This window comes from Bos indicus, chromosome 1 (assembly GCF_029378745.1).
Source record: "Bos indicus isolate NIAB-ARS_2022 breed Sahiwal x Tharparkar chromosome 1, NIAB-ARS_B.indTharparkar_mat_pri_1.0, whole genome shotgun sequence".
Lineage (NCBI taxonomy): Eukaryota > Metazoa > Chordata > Mammalia > Artiodactyla > Bovidae > Bos > Bos indicus.
The window spans coordinates 154,476,990-154,501,299 of NC_091760.1; the positions used below are offsets into that span (position 1 = coordinate 154,476,990).

The window sequence follows — 24,310 nt, forward strand, 5'->3', positions numbered from 1 at the left end:
GTGGAACTGCTTGTTCTGCTTCAGGACTCTCGTTTTTCAACAGCACCCAGAGGGACTGATGCATGGCCATCTTCCAGGACAGCCTCGAGGCTCTGCAGTCCTTCCTGCGGGCAGGAGCAGGCTCTCCGTCCTGTTGCGCTACGTCCTGCCTGAGCGGCTCTGGCCTTCCTCTTCTCTGTCCCAGCCACTTACTGCTTGTCACCTGCACGGCACAGGTTCTGCTTTCATCATGAGGGTCCACAGTGAAGTCATCTCCAGACATGAACTGTTAGCATATTAACGTGAGGTATGTGTTACCCCTTAGTTTAAAATATTTTTTCTTTCTCCTAGAAGGAGTTATAAGAAACTTAACAATGGATACCTGTAGTGAAATGGGCTGGCAAAAGGAAGTGCGAGGAGAAAAAGAAGCTGTTTCTTTTTTCCCTTTAGTTAACTGGGACTGTCTAATGTTACGTGCACTTTAGTTTTACATTAACAGTGGTTAAGTGGGAAGAGAGAATTTTTATCCTTTTCAACCTTGTTTTATTAAACAAACAAACCCCTATGTTCACAGCAGCACTATTTACAATAGCCAAGACATGGAAACAACCTAAAATGTCCATCCACGGATGAAGGGATAAGGAAGATGTGATACATACATACAATGGAATGCCCCAGATAGCCACGATGGAGTGGTCACTCACCTAGAGCCAGACACCCTGGAGTGCAAAGTAAAGGGGGCCTTAGGAAGCATCACTATGAACAAAGCTAGTAGAGGTGATGCAATTCCAGCTGAGCTATTTCACATCCTAAAAGACGATGCTGTGAAAATGCTGCACTCAATATGTCAGCGAATATGGAAAACTCAGTAGTGGCCACAGGACTAGAAAAGGTCAGTTTTCATTCCAATCCCAAAGAAAGGCAATGCCAAAGAATGCTCAAACTACCACACAACTGTACTCATCTCACACGCTAACCAAGTCATGCTCAAAATTCTCCAAGCCAGGCTTCAACAGTATGTGAACCGTGAACTTCTGGATGTTCAAGCTGGATTTAGAAAAGCCAGAGGAAACCATAGTTCAAACTGCCAACATCTGTTGGACCATAAGAAAAGCAAGAGAGTTCCAGAAAAACATCTACTTCTGCTTTATTGACTATGCCAAAGCCTTTGACTGTGTAGATCACAATAAACTGTGGAAAATTCTTCAAGAGATGGGAACACCAGACCACCTTACCTGTATCCTGAGATATCTGTATGCAGGTCAGGAAGCAACAGTTAAAACTGGACATGGAACCACAGACTGGTTCCAGATTGGGAAAGGAGTACGTCAAGGCTGTATATTGTCAGCCTGCTTATTTAAGTTATATGCAGAGTACATCATGAGAAACGCTGGGCTGGAAGAAGCACAAGCTGGAATCAAGATTGCCAGGAGAAATATCAATAACCTCAGATATGCAGATGACACCACCCTTATGGCTGAAAGCAAAGAGGAACTGAAGAGCCTTTTGATGTAGGTGCGAGAAGAGTGAAAAAGCTGGCTTAAAACTCAGCATTCAAAAAACTAAGATGGTGACATCTGCCATAAAAGTAACGAAATGATGCCATTTGCGGCAACTTGGATGGACCTACAGATTATCAAGCTAAGCAAACTAAGTGAAGTGACAGTGAAGCCGCTCCGTCGTGTCCGACTCTGTGCGACCCCATGGACTGCAGCCTGCCAGGCTCCTCTGTCCATGGGATTTTCCAGGCAACAATACTGGAGTGGGCTGCCATTTCCTTCTCCAGGGGATCTTCCCAAACCAGGGATCCAATCCGGGTCTCCTGCAATGTAGGCAGATGCTTTTACCGTCTGAGCCACCAGGGAAGTACAAGCAAACTAAGTCAGAAATAAAAAGACAAACATCATATGACATTGCTTACATGTGGCATCTCAAATATGACACAAATGAAGTTATCTACAACACAGATACAGAGAACAAGCTTGTGGTTGCCAGCGTTGGGTGCAGGGGAGGGATGGATTGTGAGTTTGGATGAGCAGATGCAAACTATTATCTATAGGATGGATAAACAAGGCCCTATGGTACAGCACAGGGAACTATATTCAATATGCTGTGATAAACGACAATGGAAAAGGAAAAACCTGATAATATGCATAATGATAAACATGCATATACATTTATGTATATTTACTCATATCTGTAACATGAATCAGATCAGATCAGTCGCTCAGTCGCATCTGACTGTTTGCGACCCCATGAATCACAGCACGCCTGGCCTCCCTGTCCATCACCATCTCCCTGAGTTCACTTATACTCACGTCCATCGAGTCAGTGATGCCATCCAGCTATCTCATCCTCGTCCCTTTCTCCTCCTGCCCCCAATCCCTCCCACCATCAGAGTCTTTTCCAATGAGTCAACTCTTCACATGAGGTGGCCAAAGTACTGGAGTTTCAGCTTTAGCATCATTCCTTCCAAGAAATCCTAGGGCTGATCTCCTTCAGAATGGACTGGTTGGATCTCCTTGCAGTCCAAGGGTCTCTCAAGAGTCTTCTCCAACACCACAGTTCAAAAGCATCAATTCTTCAGCACTCAGCTTTCTTCACAGTCCAACTCTCACATCCATACATGACCACTGGAAAAACCATAGCCTTGACTAGACGGACCTTTGTTGGCAAAGTAATGTCTCTGCTTTTTAATATGCTGTCTAGGTTGGTCATAACTTTCCTTCCGGGGAGTAAGCATCTTTTAATTTCATGAGTGCAGTCACCATCTGCAGTGATTTTGGAGCCCAAAAAAATAAAGTCTGACACTGTTTCCCCATATATTTCCCATGAAGTGATGGGACCAGATGCCATGATCTTAGTTTTCTGAATTTTAAGTTTATGAATTAATAATTCCTAAGTATCTCTCAAAAAAAGCTCCTGGGGGCATATGTGCTATTTCTTAAGATAATTTTGAAGAAAACTCTTTGAGTTAAGTCGACAAAAGAATAAACTCTCCTGTGGCATATCTTTTATGATTGCAACCTACACTGAGGAAAATAAAATGGATCTTTCCAACAATTTTCCAAAAATTATTTAATGGCCTGGATTGTGAGATATCGCTTTATATTTGTAATTTTCTTCAAAAAAATAAAACCCATATAATTATTGTGTGTTAAAAGGCAACGATACAGATATAAGACCTCATGATAAAAAAAGACTACCTACAATTAAAGAATTATTGCACATATTGATATTTGCTCAATTTCTGCTTGAAAAATGCTCCACCGCTCTGAAAAAAGACACCGGGTAAAGTCCACATGATATTTTATCTCCCTGAAAAGTGTGTCTATTCTTGTGGGTCTGGAACCTCTGATGAGGTTCTCCAGCTTCTGGGATTACTGAGCCTCAAGAATCTCCCCAGCAGAGATTACTAGAAAGCTTTCTGTTGCCACTACTAACTATTTTGGGTCCTGTCTACCTCCCCTTGCTCTCTGACACTCTGCAGGAAGTGTGCTGGGTTGAGGCAAACCCACAGTGACCTCTCCAAACTGGGGCAGGGCTCGCCCCACTGCCCACTGCAGGTGAAAGCTGTTCACCTTGCCTCGTGTCTCATCAAGCCGCTGGACTCTTCCCTGTGAGACTGATACAGTCCTGCTGGGAACAGGGGCTCAGAAAAAGAGCTGGTTCTTGACCACGTGGACTTGCCCGAGTCATCTGAAGTACCCGTGATGCCCAGGCAGCTTGGCGAAGCGGGAGGGAAGGTCAAGGAACCAATGAAAACAGAGCCTGGCACACTGCAGGATTCAACAAGTACTCGCTGAGTGAGTGAGTGAGACGATTCTACTTCTCTAATGCAAGTCATCTGAACAAAATGCTGCCATCGCCTTCTTTAAGAGTCTGTTTAAAAAGGGATGCTGTTCACGTGTCTACTGGAAAACACGGACTGAGCAGGAGTGTAGAAGCAGAAGTCAGAACAGGAAGCAGCCTTTAGCTTTCTCTTTCCACACAGGTATAAACCCATCAGGCTTTCGCAGCCAGAGATACACTCTGCAGCAAACTCACCCTGCGGTAACAGAACTCCTGTTAGACAGTTGCCTGGGGCGAACTCCCTGGCAGTCCGGTGGTTAGGACTTCATGCTTGTCACTGCCGTGGGCCCAGGTTCAATCCCTGGTCAAGAAACTAAGATCCTACAAGTTGTGTGGTGCAGCCAAAAAAAGAAAAAAAGCTTTTAAGTTAACAAATTTAAGTCCTGTGAATTCTCACCAGGTCAGAAAATCACATCAACATCCATGTAAGTGCAATAACTGACAAAGGGAAAGAAGAATCACTGATCTGCCTCTTGTACTGGCTACGCAACAGCACCGCATTACTATTTAGGTCACTGAACAGAGTAAACAGCAGCTTTCACAGACTCTCAGAGCTCGAAAAGCCCTAAAGGTCAGCGGGTTCAATTACCAGAACACAGCCAGAAACCCTACCAGGGAAACGCAGAACTATATACAGAAGCAAGATCACACCCCTCTGTCCCATGGTATGTTTGTTTAACACATTAAGTCAACACACCACTCATGTCCTAACCATGACATATTATTTTCTGTTATGCTATTAAAAAGTACAGATATTATGGAGACATGTCATTATTAGAACAGCAGTTTAACGCTAGCAGCATGACTGTGCGGATATTTTTAAGGAAGACATTATATGAATTTCTATTAATACTGTCCTCTTTTTAGTCTGAATTTGAATGGAGGATTCTTAAAGTTAGTCTAGCCTTCCATTTAATACAGAATTTCTCTCTACAGGATATTTTAAAAGATTATGTAATAAAAGATAAATGCAGCAACTTTAAATATTTATGTTTCTAAATTCCATAGGAGGTGCTGAATATGGATTACTATTGTTTTGTATTTCTTAAATAAACTTTTTCTAGATTTTGGACACATGGTTATGATATTTAAATAGTCTTTTTATTTTAGATCATTGCCAATTACTCTACATAGAGATTTGTCACGCTGAACTCTAATTCTGTTAAAAGTGAAGTGAAGTGAAAGTCGCTAAGTCGTGTCCAATTCTTTGCGACCCCATGGACTGTAGTCTACCACTCCCCTCCGTCCATGGGATTTTCTAGGCAAGGGTACTGGAGTGGGTTGCCATTTCCTTCTCCAGAGGATCTTCCCAACCCAGGGATCGAACCCAGGTCTGCCACACTGTAGGCAGATGCTTTGCCATCTGAGCCATCAGGGAAGTCCAATTCTGTTAAAATGACTCATAATACAAAGCCTGTACTTAGAAACAAATTTTGAAATCAAGTTGTAATTCTTCTCTGTAAAATATAATAAGTACTTCTGGCTAATACATACAATAATAAGCAGATACACAGCATCTAAGATGTCTAACCTCAGAACTAATCTGTCAAATCCTATCACAGAGCACCTTTGCAACTGAAAAACACCTCAGCATGAACTGTCAATTAAAATATGGTGTTAAAAGAACCACAGAATCTAGAGTGCCATCTACTGCAAGGAAAGAGACTGGTACAAACTCAATTAAAAAAATAATAAAAAACAGACTGTAGTCAGATTTGGTGCTAGCAAGGTATGACACGAGAGGGGACTTTCTGTCCTAAACAACAGTGCCACTCAGTGGCTGAGCAGTGCAGTGAGCTGACAGACGGCACGAATGGAGGGCGGCAAAAAGGAAAATGGAGTTTGGGAGGAGGCAATGAGACTGCAGGCAAAGAGATGCTGCGTTGCCGTGGTAACTGTACCTGGGAGGTCAGTTAGGGTCTGGACAGGAACAGAAACCTGAGCATCGCTTCCTGTAACTACATCGCCTGGATTTCATAAGAAAAAATAATGAGATTTCATAAAGAGGAAATAAATTAACTTTTCATTCATATTTATGCTATAATACTTTTTAACCTATCAACCTAGTTACTAAAAGTTCAGTGAATCAAACTATAACACAATCTTAGAAAAATTAATATAAAGTATTTCTTAAAGGAACTCATTTTTAAAGTGTTTCTTAAAAGTGTTTGTGCCTGTTTTTCTTGAGAAAAAAAAAAGTTTCTACAGGTCTAAAGTACAGGAAACTAGCCATCAATCTGCTGAGCAGATTTCATTTTCCTACAAATAACAGCATGATTTTATATTTTCTTATTTAAAAATTATTTATCCAAAAGTATGTACGTATTTAATTAAGAAGTAGAGATGTTCCTTTAAAATCAATTTCCTCCTGTAACAGACAAAATTTATTTTTAACGCAACTTGAAACGAATTTCTTCAGTGATAAGATAAAGACCTAAACAACTTCTGATTTCATATTAAGTACTGAAAAGATTTCATAAGTTACCACATGCACTTATAAATGTCAACATGTAAAAATAAATCTGTGAACGGCATACCCTTTAAACTTGATATACTTACTATAGGCAAGATTTCATTACAAATTGGACCTGTAGTAAATGCTTAAAATAAAGAAGTGCTCAAACTCAGAAAACATACAAAGGAAAAGGAGGGTAAGGGAGTGCATTCTCAAAATACAGGAAAGGAAAAGGAAAAGCTGAGAAGCACTTGAGGTGCAGGACCACTGAGAAGCAAGGTTTTGGGGTCTTTGATCTCCTTCCTGGGTGGCAGAGCTCACCACGGAGTAGAGCCACTGTCAGCCGAATGCCTTCCTGGACAGGTTAGCATCTGAAGCCTTATGCTATTTTGAGATTAAAAAGCTGAAAAACAAGCCTTCGTAAAAGGCACCACATTTCCTATGTATGATAACACATAATTAACAGATCTGCTTTCCCTGTAGCTCCTACACAATAGCAAAAAAAAAAAAAAAAATCAATTTTTGAATTATGTAACAACCTTCAGTGCCTTGACCACTGGCTACAATGATGATTTACAGCACAGACAGCTCATCTGGAAATTACTGGGTTGTAATTAGACCATTCCTATCAATTAACAGTACATGCTATTTTACATGCATTTATATTCTCCCATAGCTGAAATAAAATCTATAAATAGGTACATACTCCAAATAACTGATAAACAACTTTTAGTGGGACTTCCCAGGTCCTGAATTTTCCTGATACAGTTAACTCTCTATTCACTGATAAGCAGTGTGCCTCATTTTCTGTACATTTGAAGATTTTCAAGTTTACGCTTGCTACTCATTTTACTCTGCAGCTTCTGGATCACCTATTAATGTATATTTAGAGACTGAAGCTAATTTTAATATTGATGTCACCTGGAAAATGCTGGAGGACCATCTGTGCTCCCTCCTTCCTTCAGGACTCCACCCCCAACACAGATACCCACGGCAGAATGCACTTCAAGTAACAGACATTTGGATGCTGGCTTTCTCACAGAACTCTTCCTCTATATGAGCAGGGATAATCGAGAGTTAACTAACCCATGAAAGCCATAAGGGTTTTGACTGCATAAACAACCACTTTTCGAAACAACGTTCAAGTTTTCCTACAGAGTGCACTAAAAAGGCACGAAGCACAGGGCTGTCCCGAGACGGTCAGAAGCCTATCCCAGCGCGAGGCTTGGGAAGGAGTCGGCACTGTGCTCACCCGCTCCGGGGCCAGGGGACACACCTGTGGGTTCAGGTCAGCATCAGGGCACGGCAGGACACTTGCGGGAAATGCCCGCAGAAAGAACCGCCGCTGGAGGAGAGTTAACAAACACACCTTTCATCTAAGGAACCATAGGTTTTTAGAGCTGGCATGCTCCCCAGGGGTCAATTCAAACCCCTTATTTTCCAGGTGAGGAAAAGGGTCAGAAGTTTCAGGATTCTGCCTATGGTTCACTGGAGAGCAAATGAATGATCAACCTACCCGCACTTCTACTGGTACAAACTGCTCTCTTCACCTTTTGGTCTATTTTATTAAAACCTTTATTCAGGGAGGGGCCCTGACAGACCAAGCCATCTTTAATATGAAGGTAGAGAAGCCTTCTGTAGGTTGACATGAGAAGAATAAACCAAAAATGAAAAGAAGAGCTGCCAAACAAGATCACTTCCGTTTCGCACAGGGATGGGTTACGGAATGCCCCAGCGATGCTCCTGTTCCAAATGCTCTGCTTAAGTGCTCTGTTGCTTCCCTATAACTGGGGATTTAGTTTTCATCAATTGTTCAGTCCTCATGTACTTCCTTTCTCACTCACTGTGATATTAATACTTGACATTTCCTTAGAGACACAACTTTATATTTCTATAGTCATTTGGCTTGGTTCCTCAGAAAATTTAAGCTACGGCATTAAGAGATTCTCTGACTCATTTGCCTGCCATCAGTTAGAATTACTACTAACTATGGCTTGTTATCAAAGCAATATTGAAATCATATTTGTTTAGAACAATAAAACAGTACAATTAAGAAATATATAAAATAACATTCATTTCCATCCTGGAAGTGGGCATGTCTCCTGGCATTAAAATACATTTACAATATGTTAAGGATTTGAAGTCTCCTTTTCTTTAAATCATGTGTGATAGCTCTACATTAAAAAGAGAAGAGTGTAATAATATTAAAAGATGTTCTTATGTAAGGTAAATGGAATATTCTAATAGAAATTTAAACAGCAATCATATAAAGTCTAATACTTCATATACGCAACGACAGATAAGTGTAACTAATAGAAGCACACTTATTGAACACACACAGTTTGTTTTCTGTCACTGGCATATAAAGTCCATTTAACTTAAGTTTACCAGTTTAAATACCAGTAATTAAAATTTTGATAACGCTGGATGCAATCGTCTTAAAGTATATGGAACATGGGTTAATATTTAATATTTAACGATTCAATATATTATTGTTACTGTCAACACTGAGTGTTGGGTACTGAACTTGGCTATAATCCAAGGGATTCCTTTACAACGTGGATGAGGCAGGGGTCAAGAGGATATCTGCTCTGACACTAAATGGCCACAGACTCCAGGCTTTGTGAGGCCTCAGGACTGATTTCTGTAGATTTTCTGCCATCATGTTAGTATCTCGTGCTTCCGGAATACAGACAGCAGAGCCTCACAGCTAAAAATAAATGTAGCCGTTTCTAACTGGCTATGAGTCAGGTTACTTGATTCACACTTCTTTGGAGGTAAGTGGAAAATATAAGAAAAAGGTTCTCGGTAGGAACCCAAAAGGCTCTCTTACGAATACAACGAGCGGGGTGAGGTGCTGGGAAGCCACCGAAGTGGAGGGCGCCTCCCAGAGCTCCGGCGGCAGGAGACCGCCGGCACAGCGCGGAGTCGCGCACACCGAGAGCCCGTCTCACGCTCTCCGCCTCTCCCAGCGCACCAACGCAGACACGAGCCCTGGCTGCCCGAGACATCCTGTCTGCCCCTTCCCCTGTTCGGGGCTCTGCTTCGTGCTCCTCGATGGTACAGCAGCTGGGAGAGGGATGCAAGCCTGGTGACCTGCCTCCTCTGAACCAACCTCAGGGGTGAAAGCTGGGACCAGCAGAGCCCAAGGGTCCCACGCCCGGCCCTTGCCAACGCTCTCCTAGCCAGAGGCATCACTGCACAGTCGGCAGAGACCTCGGTCTACAGGCCTCAAGCTCTCTGCTGTGACAAGTTCTCTGCTGTTCACAGCACGCTCTGTGGGCGTGACCACGACTCAAATGCAAGCACACTGAGGCAGAGATGTTAAGAAAGTACTTTAACAAATTAGCTCATAAAAAGTTCTTAAGAAGAGTATAGTATCTGAAATTCCCATTTACAAACAATCGAACATGTTTTACAGTTGAGTTTTGCATTAGTTCCTCCTCCTAGGATGGTGGTTCCTCGAAGTCTGGTGAGAAGGCCCAGGTTCTAGTATCCTCCCTTACCTTTGTTCAGCTGCACGGGCATACTTTCCGATTTCATCAGCCTCTGCTGCTGCTGCTGCTGCAGAGCGTGCCTGGGGGCCTCCGCCAAGGTCCTGGTGGGAGCTGCCGCCGGGGAGGGGGCGCCGACACCGCCGGCTGCCACGGGGCCGCCTGCACCGCCTGGGGCTGCTGCGGGAGAAATCAGCTTCCTTCCGAAGTTAATCAGGCTGTTCGAGACCTTATTTATATTTAGGGGAGCGCCTTTGGCATTGGTCCTGTAAAAAAAAAAAAAAACGTGGAGACACATTATTTAGAGAACAACTCTGTTCTCTAGTATCAGAGTATCACATGTTCTGTTGATGCAAAGACATAGTTTACATGCTTTGAAAAGGGCCATTTACGAGATCAGGTACACACAGTGAGGTATGGAAACTTAAAAGTGACCACAGAACAGTCCAACTGCAAGACTTTTGAAGATGTGGCTTGTGGAATTTTTTTTTTTCACTCCTTTATTCAACAGGCCCTAACAGTGGCGGCGCCACCACTCTACAGCACAGCTCCCCCTGGAGGGCCCAGGCAGGAAGTGCGTCCGTCACATGCCATGGAAGGAGGCGGTGACGGACGCCTGCGACGCGGGCTCCGAAGGGGCGGTCAGGGCTGGGCGAGCCCGGGTGGCCGCAAAGGGGAGCGAGGGGAGAACAGGTCTCCCCCAAGGCCGCATCTCCCCCGATTCTGCAACAGCAGCGTCTCTGACAGCTGTGCAGCCAGCTCACAGTGCATCATGGGTCGGGCCCCCAGACCCAACCGAGTCTGCCCTCCCCCCGCCGCCCTCCTCCACACCCCCTTCCCGCGACCCTGCGTCCCCTTCCCAAAACACCACATGTTTTGCTGGTCTGCCCGGTGTATGTCCGCCTTCTTCACTCCCCAGTGCAACAAAATGCCATGGAGACAAGGACGCTGGTCTCCATCCCGCCGCTGCCAGTACACACCACGCGTTCCGCCTACACTTGTTAAAAGGCAGACGGACCCTTCTCACCCGGCCCGGCCACCGCTCGCCGCCCACAGGCAGGGTCCCCGCGGCTCGGCCCTCTGGAGGCGGCTGCTCCCAGAGCCCCCGTCCCACCTCGTGCTGGCTCCTCTCTGCTGTGTCTTCCATGAGCACACCACCTGCTGCGCGTGCACTCGTGCACACAGGTTTGCAGCCCTTCTCCTCTGAACGCTCATTCCTTCCTGGTCTCGCCCTCCTCACAAAGTGTCTCATGAGCTTTCTGTGCTTCAGTCTGGCCCACTCGGTCTGGCTATGGTCCCCTGCTCTCAGCCCACCCCTGGGGTCACAGTGACTGCGCTGCAGGGCCCAAGGGCCACCCTCACCTCGCCGCTCAGCACTCAGCCCCCCTCCACGCTCCCCTCCGGCTCACACAGGCCTCTCCTGGCGACCGGGGTTTGCCAGTGCCGATGCTCAGCCTGGCAGAGAGAGGACACCAAGTCAACATCTGTTAAAATGAATGATTACTTCCCAAATGAGTCACCGGCTTTAAGTATCTCGGGGCTATTATCTGGAAGACCAGTTAGACTATTTTACTTGTGGGATGTTGTCCATGTCAATATTAGTATGTAATCCAATCATTAATAGAAGCCTATTTTCTCACATTTAGCTTTGTTTTCACAAAAGTAGGAAACTGGAAATCAATTCTGAGAGATCCACTTGTCACGATTTTAGTCACCTTAAATTTTGCCATCATTTCCTTTTCTCAGATCTACCTGGCAGCACATACATGGTAATTCTCCTGCGTTTTATGTGACAGCTGTGTCCCTGCCTTTATTAGCTGCTGTTCAGTCGCTGTGTGGTGTCTGACTCTTTGTGGCCCCTTGACTGCAGCGTGCCAGGCTTCCCTGTCCTCCACTGTCTCCCCGAGTTTGCTCAGACTCATTTCCATTGAGTTCGCAAGGCTACCTAACCATCTCATCCTCTGTCACCACCTTCACCTTCTGCCTTGCCCTCAGTCTTTCCCAGCATCAGGGTCTTGTAGATAGAGCTCTCAGTAGAGCAAAAAACTGTAAAGAACAATATTGCATGGGAACATGGAATGTTACGTCCATGAATCAAGGCAAATTGGAAGTGCTCAAACAGGAGATGGCAAGAGTGAACATCAACATTTGAGGAATTTGTGAACTAAAAGGGACTGGAATGGGGGAATTTAACTCAGATGACCAATATATACTACTGTGGGAAAGAATCCCTTAGAAGAAATGGAGTAGCCATCATAGTCAACAAAGAGGCTGAAATGCAGTACTTGGATGCAATCTCAAAAGTGACAGAATGATCTCTGTTCATTTCCAAGGCCAACCATTCAATATCACAGTAATCCAAGTCTATGCCCTGACCACTAATGCTGGAGAAGCTGAAGTCGAACGGTTCTATGAAGACCTACAAGACCTTTTAGAACTAACATCCAAAAAAGATGTCCTTTTCATTATAGGGGACTGGGATGTAAAAGCAGGAAGTCAAGAGACCTGTGGAGTAAGTTTGGCCTTGGAGTACAGAATGAAGCAGGGCAAGGGCTCATAGAGTTTTGCCAAGAGAATGCACTGGTCATAGCAAACACCCTCTTCCAACAACACAAGAGAAGACTCTACACATGGACATCACCAGATGGTCAATACCAAAATCAGATTGATTATATTCTTTGCAGCCAAAGATGGAGAAGCTCTATACAGTCAGCAAAAGCAAGACTGGGAGCTGTGGCTCAGATCATGAACTCCTTATTGCCAAATTCAGACTTAAACTGAAGAAAGCAGCAAAAATCTCTAGACCATCCTAGTATGACCTAAATCAAATCCCTTATGATTATACAGTGGAAGTGACAAATAGGTTCAAGGGATTAGACCTGATAGACAGATTGCCTGAAGGACTATGGACAGAGGTTCATGACACTGTATAGAAGGCAGGGATCAAGACCATCCCCAAGAAAAAGAAATGCAAAAAGGCAAAATGGTTGTCCGAAGAGGCCTTACAAATAGCTGTGAAAAGAAAAGAAGCTAAAGGCAAAGGAGAAAAGGAAAGATATACCCATCTGAATGCAGAGTTCCAAAGAATAGCAAAGAGAGATAAGAAAGCTTCCTCAGTGATCAATGCAAAGAAATAGAGGAAAACAATAGAATGGGAAAGACTAGAGTTGTCTTCAAGAAAATTAAAGATACCAAGGGAACATTTCATGCAAAGATGGGCACAGTAAAGGACAGAAATGGTACAGCCCTAACAGAAGCAGAAGATATTAAGAAGAGGTGGCAAGAATACACAGAAGAACTATACAAAAAAGATCTTCACAACCCAGATAATCATGACGGTGTGATCACTCACCTAGAGCCAGACATCCTGGAATGTGAAGTCAAGTGGGCCTTAGGAAGCATCACTACAAACAGAGTGAGTGGAGGTGATGGAATTCCAGTTGAGCTATTTCAAATCCTAAAAGACGATGCTGTGAAAGTGTTATACTCAATATGCCAGCAAATATGGAAAACTCAGCAGTGGCCACAGGACTGGAAAAGGTCAGTTTTCATTCCAATCGCAAAGAAAGGCAACGCCAAAGAATGTTTAAACTACCGCACAATTGCAGTCATCTCACACGCTAGCAAAGTAATGCTCAAAATTCTCCAAGCCAGGCTTTAACAGTATGTGAACCATGAACTTCCAGAAGTTCAAGCTGGATTTAGAAAAGCCAGAGGAACCAGAGATTAAATTGACAATATCCGTTGGATCATCAAAAAAGCAAAACAGTTCCAGAAAAACATCTATTTCTGCTTTATTGACTATGCCAAAGCCTTTGACTGTGTAGATCACAACAAACCATGGAAAATTCTTAGAGAGATGGGAATACCAGACCACCTGACCTGCCTCCTGAGAATCTGTATGCAGGTGAAGAAGCAACAGTTAGAACTGGACATGGAACAACAGACTGGTTCCAAATTGGGAAAGGAGTACGCCAAAGCTGTATACTGTCACCCTGCTTATTTAACTTATATGCAGAGTACATCATGAGAAATGCTGGACTGGATGAAGCACAAGCTGGAATCAAGATGATACCACCCTTATGGCAGAAAGCAAAGAACTAAAGAGCCTCCTGATGAAAGTGAAGAAGAGAGTGAAAAAGTTGGCTTAAAACTCAACATTCAGAAAATTAAGATCATGGCATCCGGTCCCATAACTTCATGGCAAATAGATGGGGAAACAATGGAAACAGTGAGAGACTTCATTTTGAGGGGCTCCAAAATCATTGCAGATGGTGAGTGCAGCCATGAAATTAAAAGACTCTTGGTCCTCGGAAGAAAAGCTACGACCAAACTAGACAGCATATAAAAAAGCAGAGACATTACTTTGCCAACAAAGGTCCATCTTATCAAAGCTATGGTTTTTCCAGTAGTCATGTATGGATGTAAGAGTTGGACTATAAAGAAAGCTGAGTGCCAAAGAATTGATGCTTTTGAAGTGTGGTGTTGGAGAAGACTCTAGAGAGCCCCTTGGACTGCAAGGAGATCTGACCAGTCCGTCCTAAAGGAAATCAGTCCTGGGTGTTCACTGGAAGGACTGATGCTGAAACTGAAACTCCAATAGTTTGTCCACCTGATAGGAAGAATTGAATCATTGGACAAGACCGTGATGCTGGAAAAGATTGAAGGCAGGAGAAGAAGGGAATGACAGAGGATGAGATGGCTGGATGGCATCACCGACTTGATGGACAGGAGTTTGAGTAAGCTCCGGGAGTTGGTGATGGACAGGGAGTTGACTGAGTGACTGAACTGAACTAGATAGATCTCTGAATAGATAAACTAGAAAGAGTTCTAAAACATAACTGATCCAGAGTTCTATAATAAAAATCGAAGAGCTCTATGCTGCTTCTTTCCATAAAGTCTTCTCTAATGATTCTAGCTATTATTACAGGCTAGGTATGGGAGACTTGGAATTCAGCTTTGTATAAAAAGAGCTATTGATTTATAACACAATTAAATGTGAAAAAATCCTTTTCCAAATGGTTTATTTTGCATTATTTCATCTTTAAAGAAATGAGCTACGTAATGTCCTTCCAAAAATTTTTGAAAATAGTGTTTCCTGATTGAGATAATGATAAATAGTGATGACCCACTGCTTGTAATTTTCAGCTGCTTCCTAAGGAAGTAAAGCCTTTCAACTGACAGACATTACAGCTTAGCAACAGGGAAGGCACTCAAACATGTTTATTGAGAAAAGGAATGAGTGACACGTAGAGCACGCATAAATTGCGGACTCAGAAGGCCTTTGCCTCTGGCACGACATTGCACTCAGCGGCCTGTGTGCAGCCCCTTCTCTTCAGTGGTGGAGGAAGAAGAGCTATTACGATATTGAAGTTCTACTGCATTTTCGTTTCGCTTGTCTGCAAGTCGAGATTCATAATTCACAGATATGAAGAAGTTATAATGTTGTTACCCTTTTTTATAAACAAAAATGTACTAGTCGAATTCCCATATTGCCAGTTCTAAAATTTATATGTTGATAAAAGTGCTAAGATGCTGCTAGCGCGTTATCAAGAGACTACGGTTAATGCATCTTCATTACTACTAGTAACCGGGGAACATATAGATCAAGCTCATGCTGGGCCATCTTTCATCTGAATAGCTCTGGAAAGGGGATGAGCCTGTTATCCTTTTTTGTATAGTTTTTGTTTTTAACCAATTTCCCCTCATCCAGTACCCAGAGCTTCTAGAAGAGTATTTTATTTTGAAAACAACTATTGAAGGTGACTCTGTATTTTCAGATAGAAACAATCTTAACCAAGGTACTTCTAGGGCAAGCATGCTGAGCACCTTGTCCACTGTCCATTTGTTTCAGGCATGACAATGTTTATGAGAAAGTTAGCTAAGACAGGGCTTAAATATTAGCAACAGCCTTCTTCCCAAGATGTACTAAGCAATCTGCAATAAGCACTGAAGTGAAGTGGAGTGAAGTGAAGTCGTTCAGTAGTGTCCAACTCTTTGTGACCCCATGGACTGTAGCCTACTGCGCTCCTCTGTCCACAGGATTTTCCAGGCAATAATACTGGAATGGGTTGCAATTTCCTTCTCCAGCAATAAGCACTACTGGCTATTAAATCACATGTCCTAAGTGAATGAAAATTAATGCAGCTGTCAAGAGAGCTGATGGACAGTGAGGACTGGACTAGACTGGAATAAAGACGAGACCAGTGTATATAGAGGCTAAGAGGGCTTTGAAGTTACCAAGACAGTGAATATCAAATCTAATGCGTGCCTAATTCTATGTAATTTCAGTACTGTTGTTCACTACACACTATAATTAAAATAGTACCATGTAAAGGAATAGCTTCAAAGCTGATCCAAGAATTTACTTTTGGCACAAGCTTCTTCAACAGGTTAAATCAGTAGCAACAGAGGCATTTTTGGGAAGATCCACGAATCCTTCAAAACACCTGTACCAGAACCTGGCCTGGCTTCATGGTTGGGCCCCTTTTATTGAGTTTCTGGAACTCTGGAAATGGTGACTCTTGCTGCCTCTTTTTACCAACTCAATCTCTTGCAGCCTGGCTTTGTAACCTGCATTCCATTTACTGAAAGAACTCCTAAGTTCTCCAGTGCCTTTTTACTACCAGGATCATGAGCTTTTCTCATTAACCTTCTAAAAGTTTTCTAAAGCTTTTTTTGTTTTAAAAGTACTGTCTCTGTAAAAAGTCTTCACAACCTTTCCTTCCTGGTATCCACATCTTGACACCACCCTGATTTATTTTCTTCTTACCTAGAGGTTTATTTTTTAAGTCTAACATTAAGTATCACTCCTTTTGTAATAAAATTTTGTTAGATGCTTGCTTATATTTTTGTCAAAAGAGTGAGTTTTAAACTGATTTTTAATTATTTTCATCTACGTCCCCAAAGGTTGAATGCTTGGTTCATCCATCCATTCATTCATTTTTCTTTTTTTCCCAATAAAAGCACTTAAAGCTATATATTTGGATCTGATTAAAGCAACAGCATCATAGATTTTCCTCCAATTTTAAATAGTCTGTTGATTCAATTGTTATTTACATATATTTAAAATTGTAGCTAGTTGGGTTTATTTTGTTTTTTTTTTTTAATTTAATTTTATTTTTAAACTTTACAATATTGGTTTATTTTGTTTATCACTCATTTTGTTCTGTTAAATGAAAACAGAAACAAATACCTGAATAATGGAAATAAGGAAATACTCTGATTTTTTCAAAGGAATTGTGGAAACCAAACTTAAATAAGCTGCTTTATACAAATATTTTTACTAATTACTTGGAAATGGTTAAATTTATTATAAGTAGCCCGTCTGGTTCACTAAAAACAAGTTGTTCTAAGAAAACTTTATTTCTTAAGATCAATGAAACTAAAAGCTGTTTCTTTGGGAAGACTGAAAAAAATTGATAAACCTTTAGCCAGATTCCTCAAGAAAAAAAGGGAGAGGACTCAGATCAATAAAACTAGAAATGAAAAGGGAGAAGTTACAATTGTTACCGCAGAAATACAAAGGATCATAAGAGACTATTACAAGCACCTGCATACCAATAACGGAGAAGGCAATGGCACCCCACTCCAGTACTCTTGCCTGGAAAATCCCATGGATGGAGGAGCCTGGTGGGCTGCAGTCCATGGGGTTGCTAAGAGTCGGGCACGACTGAGCGACTTCACTTTCACTTTTCACTTTCATGCAATGGAGAAGGAAATGGCAACCCACTCCAGTGTTCTTGCCTGGAGAATCCCAGGGACGGCGGAGCCTGGTGCCATCTATGGGGTCGCACAGAGTCGGACATGACTGAAGCGACTTAGCAGCAGCAGCAGCAGCAGCATACCAATAAAATGGACAACTTGGAAGAAATGGACAAATTCTTAGAAAGGTAAAACCTTTCAAGACTGAACCAGGAAGAAACAGAAAATATGAACAGACCAATCACAAGCAATGAAATTGAAACTGTGATTAAAAATCTTTCAACAAACATAAGTCCCAAACCAGATGGCTTCACAGGTGAATTCTATCAAACATTTAGAGAAAAGCTAACATCATCCTTCTCAAACTCTTCCAAAATTGCAGGGAGAGGAACACTTTCAAGCTCATTCTATGAGGCCACCATCACTGTGATACTAAAACCAGACAAAGATATCAAAAAATAGAAAATTACAGGACGGTATCATTGATGAATATAGGTGCAAAAATCCTCAACAAAATATGAGCACACAGAATCCAACAACACATTAAGAGGACCATACACCATGATCAAATAGGGTGCAAGTATTCTTCAATACACGCAAACCAATCAGCATAGGACACCATGGCAACAGACTGAAGAGTAACAGCCATCTGATCATCTCAATAGATTCAGGAAAAGCTTTTGGCAAAATTAAACACTGATTTATGATAAAAACTCTCCAGAAAGCAGGCATGGAGGGACCCTGCTGCTGCTGCTGCTGCTAAGTCGCTTCAGTCGTGTCCGACTCTGTGGGACCCCAGAGACGGCAGCCCACCAGGCTCCCCTGTCCCTGGGATTCTCCAGGCAAGAACACTGGAGTGGGTTGCCATTTCCTTCTCCGATGCATGAAAGTGAAAAGTGAAAGTGAAGTTGCTCAGTTGTGTCCGACTCTTAGCGACCTCATGGACTGCAGCCTACCAGGCTCCTCTGTTCATGGGATTTTCCAGGAAGAGTACTGGAGTGGGGTGCCATTGCCTTCTCCGATGGGGGGACCCTACCTCAACATAATAAAGGCCATAAACCACAAGCCCACAGCAAACATCCTTCTCAACGGTGACAAACGGCGTTTCCTCTGAGACAACATTGTCCACTCTTGCCATTCTTATTCAGCATAGTTTTGGAAGTCCTTGCCACAGAAATCAGAGAAGAAAAGGAAACAAAAAGAATTCATATTGGAAAAGAAGTAAAACTACCACTGTCTACAGATGACGTGATATGTACGACACAGAGACAACCCTAAACTTGCCACCAGAAAATGACTGGAGTTAAACGACAACTCTGGCAAAGCAGCAGGATGCGAAACCAATGCACAGAAATCTCTTGCAGGCCTATACACTGACAATGAAAGATCTGAAAGACAAATTAAGGAAACAACCCCGTTTACCACTGCAACAGAAAGAATGAAACACCTACAAACAAACCTATCTAAGGAGGCAAAAACCTGTACACGGAAAACTGTATGATACTGATGTAAGAAATCGAAGACGACACAAGCAAATGGGGAGAGATACACCGTGTTCGTGGACTGGAAGAATCAACACTGTGGAAGCCAGGATACCATCGAAAGCAATCTACAGATTCAGTGCAATCCCTCTCACATCACCAACAGAAATATCCACAGAATTAGAACAAAAAACTGTATAATTTGTATGGAAATACAAAAGATTTCAAATAGCCAAAGCAATCTTGACAAAGAAAAATGGAGCTGGAGGAATCAGGCTCTGACTTCAGACTATACTACATAAATACAGTAATCAAGACAGTATGGCACTCATACAAAAACAGAAATATAGATCAATGGAACAGGAGAGAAAGTCCAGAGATAAACTCAGACACCCATGTTCACCTAATCTTTGACAAAAGAGGCAGGGATATACAATGAAGAAAAGATAAGTCTCTTCAATAAGTGGTGCTGAGAAAACTGGTCAGCATTACGTAAAAAGTGAAATTAAAACACTCCCTAACATCATACACAAAAACAAACTCAAAATGGATCACAGACCTAAATGTAAGGCCAGACACAACAAACCTCTTAGAGGAAAACACAGGCAGAAGACTATCTGACATTTGTTGTTGTTCAGTCGCTAAGTCTTGTCTGACTCTTTGTGACCCACAGACTGCAGCATGCCAAGCTTCCCTGTCCTTACTATCTCCTGGAGGTTACTCAAACTCATGGCCACTGAGTCAGTAATATCATCCAACAAACTCATATTCTTTTGCCCTCTTCTCTTCCTGATTTAAAATTTTCCCAGAATCAGAGAATTTTTGCATCAGTCAGCTCTTTGCATCAGGTTCAGTTCAGTTCAGTTCAGTTCAGTCACTCAGTCCTGTCCGACTCTTTCCGACTCCATGAACCACAGCACATCAGGCCTCCCTGTCCATCACCAACTCCTGGAGTCCACCCAAACACATGTCCATTGAATTGGTGATGCCATCCAACCATCTTATCCTCTGTCCTCCCCTTCTCCTCCTGCCCTCAATCTTTCCCAGCATCAGGGTCTTTTCCAAAGAGTCAACTCTTTGCATGAGGTGGTCAAAGTATTGGAGTTTCAGTTTCAGCGTCAGTCCTTCCAATGAACACCCAAGACTGATCTCCTTTAGGATGGACTGGTTGGATCTCCTTGCAGTCCAAGAGACTCTCAAGAGTCTTCTCCAACACCACACTTCAAAAGCATCAATTCTTCGGTGCTCAGCTTTCTTTACAGTCCAACTCTCACATCCACACATGACCACTGGTCATGACTAGACGGACCTTTGTTGACAGAGTAACGTCTCTGCTTTTTAATATGCTGCCTAGGTTAGTCATAACTTTCCTTCCAGGGAGCAAGCATCTTAATTTCATGGCTGCAGTCACTGTCTACAGTGATTTTGGAGCCCCCCAAAATAAAGTCAGCCACTGTTTCCATTGTTTCCCTATCTATTTGCCATGAACTGATGGGACCAGATGCCATGATCTTAGTTTTTTGAATGTAGAGTTTTAAGCCAGCTTTTTCACTCTCCTCTTTCATCTTCATTAAGAGGCTCTTTAGTTCCTCTTCACTTTCTGCCACTAGAGTGGTGTCATCTGCGTATCTCAGGTTGTTGGTATTTCTCCCAGCAATCTTGATTCCAGCTTGTGATTCATCCAGCTCAGGATTTCGCATGATGTGCTCTGCATAGAAGTTAAATAAGCAGGGTGACAATATATAGTTTTGTTATACTCCTTTCCCAATTTTGAACCAGTCTGTTGTTCTATGTCCAGTTCTAACTGTTGCTTTCTGACCTGCATACAGGCTTCTCAGAAAGCAGGTAAAGTGGTCTGGTATTTCCATTTCTGTAAGAATTTTCCAGTTTGCTGTGATCCACACAGTCAAAGGGTTTAGCATTGTCAATAAAGCAGAAGTAGATGTTTTTCTGGAATTCCCTTGCTTTTTCTATGATTCAATGGATGTTGGCAATTCCATCTCTGGTTCCTCTGCCTTTTCTAAACCCAGCTGGTACATCTGGAAGTTCTGAAGAATGTCGATCATTACCTTGCCAGCTAACATGTAAAATGAGTGAAACTGTATGGTAGTTTGAACATTCTTTGGCATTGCCCTTCTTTGGGATTGGAATGAAAACTGACCTTTTCCAGTCCTGGGGCCACTGCTGAGTTTTCCAAGTTTGTTGGCATACTCAGTGCAACACTTTCACAACATCATTTTTTAGGATTTGAAATAGCTCAACTGGAGTTCCATCACTTCCACTACCTCTGTTTGTAGTAATGCTTCCTAAGGTCCACTTGACTTCATACTACAGGATGTCTGGTTCTAGGTGAATGACCACACCATCATGGCTATCTGGGTCATTAAGACTTTTTTGGTACAGTTCTTCTGTGTATTGTTGCCCCCTCTTCTCAATATCTTCTGTTTCTGTTAGGTTCTTACTGTTTCTGTACTTTCTTGAGCCCATCTTTGCATGAAATGTTTCCTTGGTATCTCTAATTTTCTTGAAGAAATCTCTAATCTTTCCCATTCTATTATTTTCCTCTAATTCTTTGCATTGTTCATTTAAGAAGCCTTTCATATCTGTCCTTGTTATTGTTTGGAACTTTGCATTCAGTTGGGTATATCTTTCCCTTTCTCCTTTGCCTTTCAAGTTGACATAAATGGCAGCAAAATCTTTTTTGACCCACCTCAAAAAGTAATGAAAAACAAAAATAAACAAATGGGACATAATTAAACTTAAAAAAGCTTTTGAACAGCAAAGGAAATTATAAACAAGACAAGAAGAGAACCCTTAGAATGGAAGAAAATAGATGTAAACAAAGTAACTGACAAAGTCATCTCCAAAATATATAAATAGCTCACGTAGCTCTATATCAAAAGCAAACAACCCAATCAATATACGGGCCAGTGACCCAAACAGACATTTCACCAGAGAAGACACACAGAAGGCCAGCACACACCTGAAAGGGTGCTCACTACCACCAGTCATTAGAAAAGTGAAGATCAAAGCTACAGTGAGGAGCCACCTCATACTGGTCAGAACGGCGGTCGTCAAAAAGTCTACAAACAACAAATGTCAGAGAAGGCGGGAAGAAAAGGGAATTCTACACTGTTGGTGGGAATGCAAATTGGTACAGCCACTATGGAGAACAGTTTGGAGGTTCATCAAAAAACTAACAGAACTACCATATGATCCAGCAATCCCATTCCTGGGCATGTAACCAGAGAATATCATAATTCAAAATGATACATGTACCCCAATTTCACAGCAGCACGATTTAGAACAGCCAGGACACGGGAGCAACCTGAATGTCCATCAACAGATAAAGAAGAGGTGGATACATATGTACAGTGGGATATTACTCAGTCATAAAGAGGACCAAAACTGTGCCATTCGCCCAGACAGACCTACAGTCTGTCATACCGAGTGAAGTAAGTCATAAAGAGAAAACATTGCATAACATGACTTACGTGTGGAATCCAGAAAAGTGATACAGGTGAACTTATTTGCAAAGCAGAAACAGAGCCACAGACATAGAGAACAAGCTTAGGGATACCAGGCGGGGAAGGGGAGGTGGGATGAACCGGGAGACTGGGACTGATACAAATACGCTGAGTGCATGCGTGTGTGCTGGGCTGCTTCTGTTGTGAGCGACTCTTTGCCACCCAATGACTGCAGCCTGCCGGGCTCTTCTGTCCATGGGATTCTCCAGGCAAGAGTACTGGAGTGGGTGTCTTCTGCTCCTCCTGCACTGCAGGCAGAGCCTTTACCCACGGAGACACTTGGGAAGCCCACATACACACTCCTATGTATAAAACAGATAACGAATAGAGACCGGCTGTGGAGCACAGGAACGCTGCTCAGTGCCCTGTGCTGACCTAACGGAGAGCGGAATCTTAAAAGAGGGGGTACATATAACTGATTCACTTTGTTGTACAGCAGAAACTAACACAATATTGTAAAGCAACTATACTCCAATAAAAATTAATTTAAAAAATAAGACAACTTTATTTCTCGTTTGAAGTGCTGACCTCTATTAGATTTTATCAAGGTGTCAGTGAGTACAATACACACTTAGTTGTACCTGAACAACTGCATCTCGTGTGCACTGCTGAATCTTCTGGCACTCCTCAGACAATTCAGAGACCTGTTCACCAGTGCTTTTTTTAAATTGAAGGTCATGTAATTTGGGAAGAGTCACTTTGCCTGTTGTCTGGGCCTTCACTTCCTCATCTTTAAACCAAGGGGTCTGAGGTGTATGACACTGTGCTGCTTTTGGACAGAAAACCCTCGAGTTTCATGACTTGAAGAAAGAGAACATGTGCTTGTGAATGTGAGACAAAAGCTGCAGAGCCGCCCACTGTATCAGATAAAGCAATCAAAGTTTAAAATACTCTCAACTGGGCAGCATGAGAAATAAGTGAGAGATAAAATTTAATGGAGATTAAAAAAAGCGTATGCACTTAGGTTAAAATGTTTTACAACTGCACACTATACATAGAATAGTGAGGTGTGGATTAACACTAATTCATATTAAAACAAAACAAAAAACAACCAAACTCCCAAGCGTGAATGCTTTGGTCTGGTCCCCAAGGTTGATCTGAGCCTATGCTGATGTTGGAGAAAAATAAAATTCTGGGGCTGCATTAATTCTAGGCAAGTGAACTTCTAGTTTCCAGTCCAGCATGTAAGAATTTTGGAAGTTTCTACTCTGTCCTAACAACAAATAAAAAGTTGAACAAACTGAAAAAAAAAAAAAAAAAAAAATCAACTTTTTCATAGCTCTTTAAAAGAAGTGAGGTCAAAGGGCAAACTGCTACTCCCAGATTGGAGAGAGTGACAGGTGAATACAGAGCATCATGACCTCCCAGAGCGGAAACCCACAGGAACCAGCGCTGGGACAGGAAGCTGGAACTGCAGCTGAACTGCTAGAGGCTCTGTATGGACAAACCCGGAAGTTACAATCTCCAAGGGGGACCCAGTCACAGGCTCAGTGGCCAACCTAGACTTACGTCAGCTTTACATCCTGGACTTCTGCCAGGCTCTCATGAGAAAGTGTGCTCGGACAGGGGTAGAGGGAAAGGAACTGTCTGAAATACACCAGAGCATGTTGTTCTCAATGGTCTGCCCTCAGGAGAAACACTGAATCAGAGTCTAACCTGCTGGGAATTGTTCAGAGTCTAACTGACCTGGGGGAAGGGAAGTACCTAATCCTAGCCCTCTCCAGCCTTCCTGTCCTACCCTAAGGTGTCATGTGTTAAATTCAGAGCCCAGAGGCCCTGGCTCACTACAGGACTGAGACCTACTCATAGCACAGCATA

At 42.6% G+C, this 24,310-nt stretch overlaps 1 protein-coding gene across 15 annotated transcripts in view; it reads right to left on the reverse strand.

Moving 5' to 3' along the window:
* The window catches only part of TBC1D5 (TBC1 domain family member 5), a 592,732-nt gene that overhangs the window by 65,112 nt on the left and 503,310 nt on the right, over window positions 1-24,310 (reverse strand). For 14 of the 15 annotated variants that reach the window (XM_070772644.1, XM_070772249.1, XM_070772468.1 and 11 more), the window contains 2 exons: window positions 9,793-10,046; window positions 5,733-5,798 (listed from right to left, as the gene is read on the reverse strand). In XM_070772644.1, the coding sequence (XP_070628745.1) occupies window positions 5,733-5,798; window positions 9,793-10,046 (320 nt within the window). The remainder of the gene's footprint in view (window positions 1-5,732; window positions 5,799-9,792; window positions 10,047-24,310) is intronic. The other variant, XM_070772685.1, reaches the window with a different exon arrangement.